A 1657-nucleotide genomic window follows, 5' to 3' on the forward strand; every position below is an offset into this window, starting at 1 on the left:
TTCCACATCAACATCTTCAAGTTGTGAGGCTTTAACTGACTGGTGCAGGGTCGCTATTCTATTTTTATTGAGCTTTGGTAATGGGATGGGATAAGAAAGACAGAAAATTTGCAACATTTGAAAGGGATCGTGGAAGTCGTGGAATACAGATTTTCAATGCTGCAGATAACCTCAGATCCATCGAGAAGTATATTTTATTCGTCATTATGATTCTTGAGCGGCTAGGCTTAGAAGGAAGTAAAATTTGAAACGCAAAGCCCCCCCGATCAGTGGTTAAAGAAATAGCCGGTCATCAACCAAATCACCGTCGAGACCGATTCGCTTCATTGTGATCGTGAAAACAAGAGCCTTTCTGCAGGCACTAAAATTTCCGGAACGGAAGCATATCTCAATGCAATCTTTGTGAGGACAGGAAAGCTTGCCATAACACCATGCGATCACATCAAAGTTGTCAGGCTCTCTCTGCTGTCCCCTGCAGATCGTAAGATCATCGTTCGTCCTTCAACTCTTGGTTGACCTCAGTGTCGTCAACGTGGTAACCAGCCAACGTTATGATTTTGGAAAAGAGATCAAAGCCCCCTCGTCTCCTAAACTAACTGCTGATGATACTTTGTCGCCTTCGTCGTCGTCTGACTACCTGCCACCGTCGCAGATAGAGGTCCTCTTTTCTGCCTCCTCCCTTTGACAGTCTTATTCTTCATTTATCAACTCAGCAAGCAGATTCTTGGTGTAGGTGTTCATCTGTCTAACGGCGGTCTTGCATCGAAGTTCGGCTAGCTAGCAATAAATGCGTTTACACATGGAACCTTCGATTTGTCGTTGAATATGTTGTACTTCACTCCGGCTACCCGAGAGACTGATGAGTGGACGACTGGACAGTTTTGCTGCTCAAAAAGGTGAGTCTTCAGCTTGTAGCGGCGAAGGAATAACCGTAGAGAATGTCGATTGATTCGATTCCTCGAGTCGAACCGTGATCGCCTCAAAAGGCTTGATAGGTTCATGAAGTTTGCAAGCATATTCTAGGAGCGTATAAGGGTGGAGACGTTTGTGACAATCTTGATAAGTCTGCATTTGGCTTAACAGGCTTAATGAAACTTGGAGAGGTGTTTTGCGCTCTAAAAGTATTCCAAGCTGCTCGTTAAGCAGCTAGATTCCTCCACAACTTGGATTTATATCATCAATGGCTTCCCGTAGCCTCAGCAATCTCATCACCATACAGTTTCACTTTGTGTTTACCACTTTGATCACGCATACGGTCTCTGTCTCTGATATTCCCCGAACATCCAATAAATTGTTCATGCTTCAACCTTAACAGAAGAACATCAAGCATTCTCAATTTTCGGAATTACAAGTCATTTTTCAAGTCTAAACCGTTCAGAAGAGGGCTAATCCTCGGTCCCGTTATCCTTACCGAAAACACGTCAAGCTAAAGTTGCAAGAGAAGTGTGCTTTCAAAAGGGCTCAGCTAAGGACAGATGTATTGTCTATTGTCGAGATTGTACTTGCAACTACCGATTTCTGGTAGTTGCAAGTACAATCTCGACAATTGGACTTCTTGGGCCAACGATCCATACAGTGGAGTGATTTTATCTTGGCTTAGTCCATTTGAAATTTCGGTGGACGTGTGTACACAGCTGGTGCCACATCCACATACCTC

The 1657-nt window shown here is 43.9% G+C and overlaps 1 protein-coding gene across 1 annotated transcript; it reads right to left on the minus strand.

The window, feature by feature from the left end:
- Positions 1–888: 888 nt before the first annotated feature.
- Positions 889–1299, minus strand: PHALS_12460 (uncharacterized protein; the record flags this gene model as incomplete). The annotated part of the gene is made up of 2 exons (XM_024728012.1): positions 889–1146; positions 1237–1299. The coding sequence occupies 2 exons, from the start codon at positions 1297–1299 to the stop codon at positions 889–891; spliced, it is 321 nt and encodes a 106-aa protein (XP_024578532.1).
- Between the last annotated feature and the right edge of the window lie 358 nt (positions 1300–1657).

This window comes from Plasmopara halstedii (genome assembly GCF_900000015.1).
Source record: "Plasmopara halstedii genome assembly, contig: Scaffold_614, whole genome shotgun sequence".
In the NCBI taxonomy this organism is placed as follows: domain Eukaryota; phylum Oomycota; class Peronosporomycetes; order Peronosporales; family Peronosporaceae; genus Plasmopara; species Plasmopara halstedii.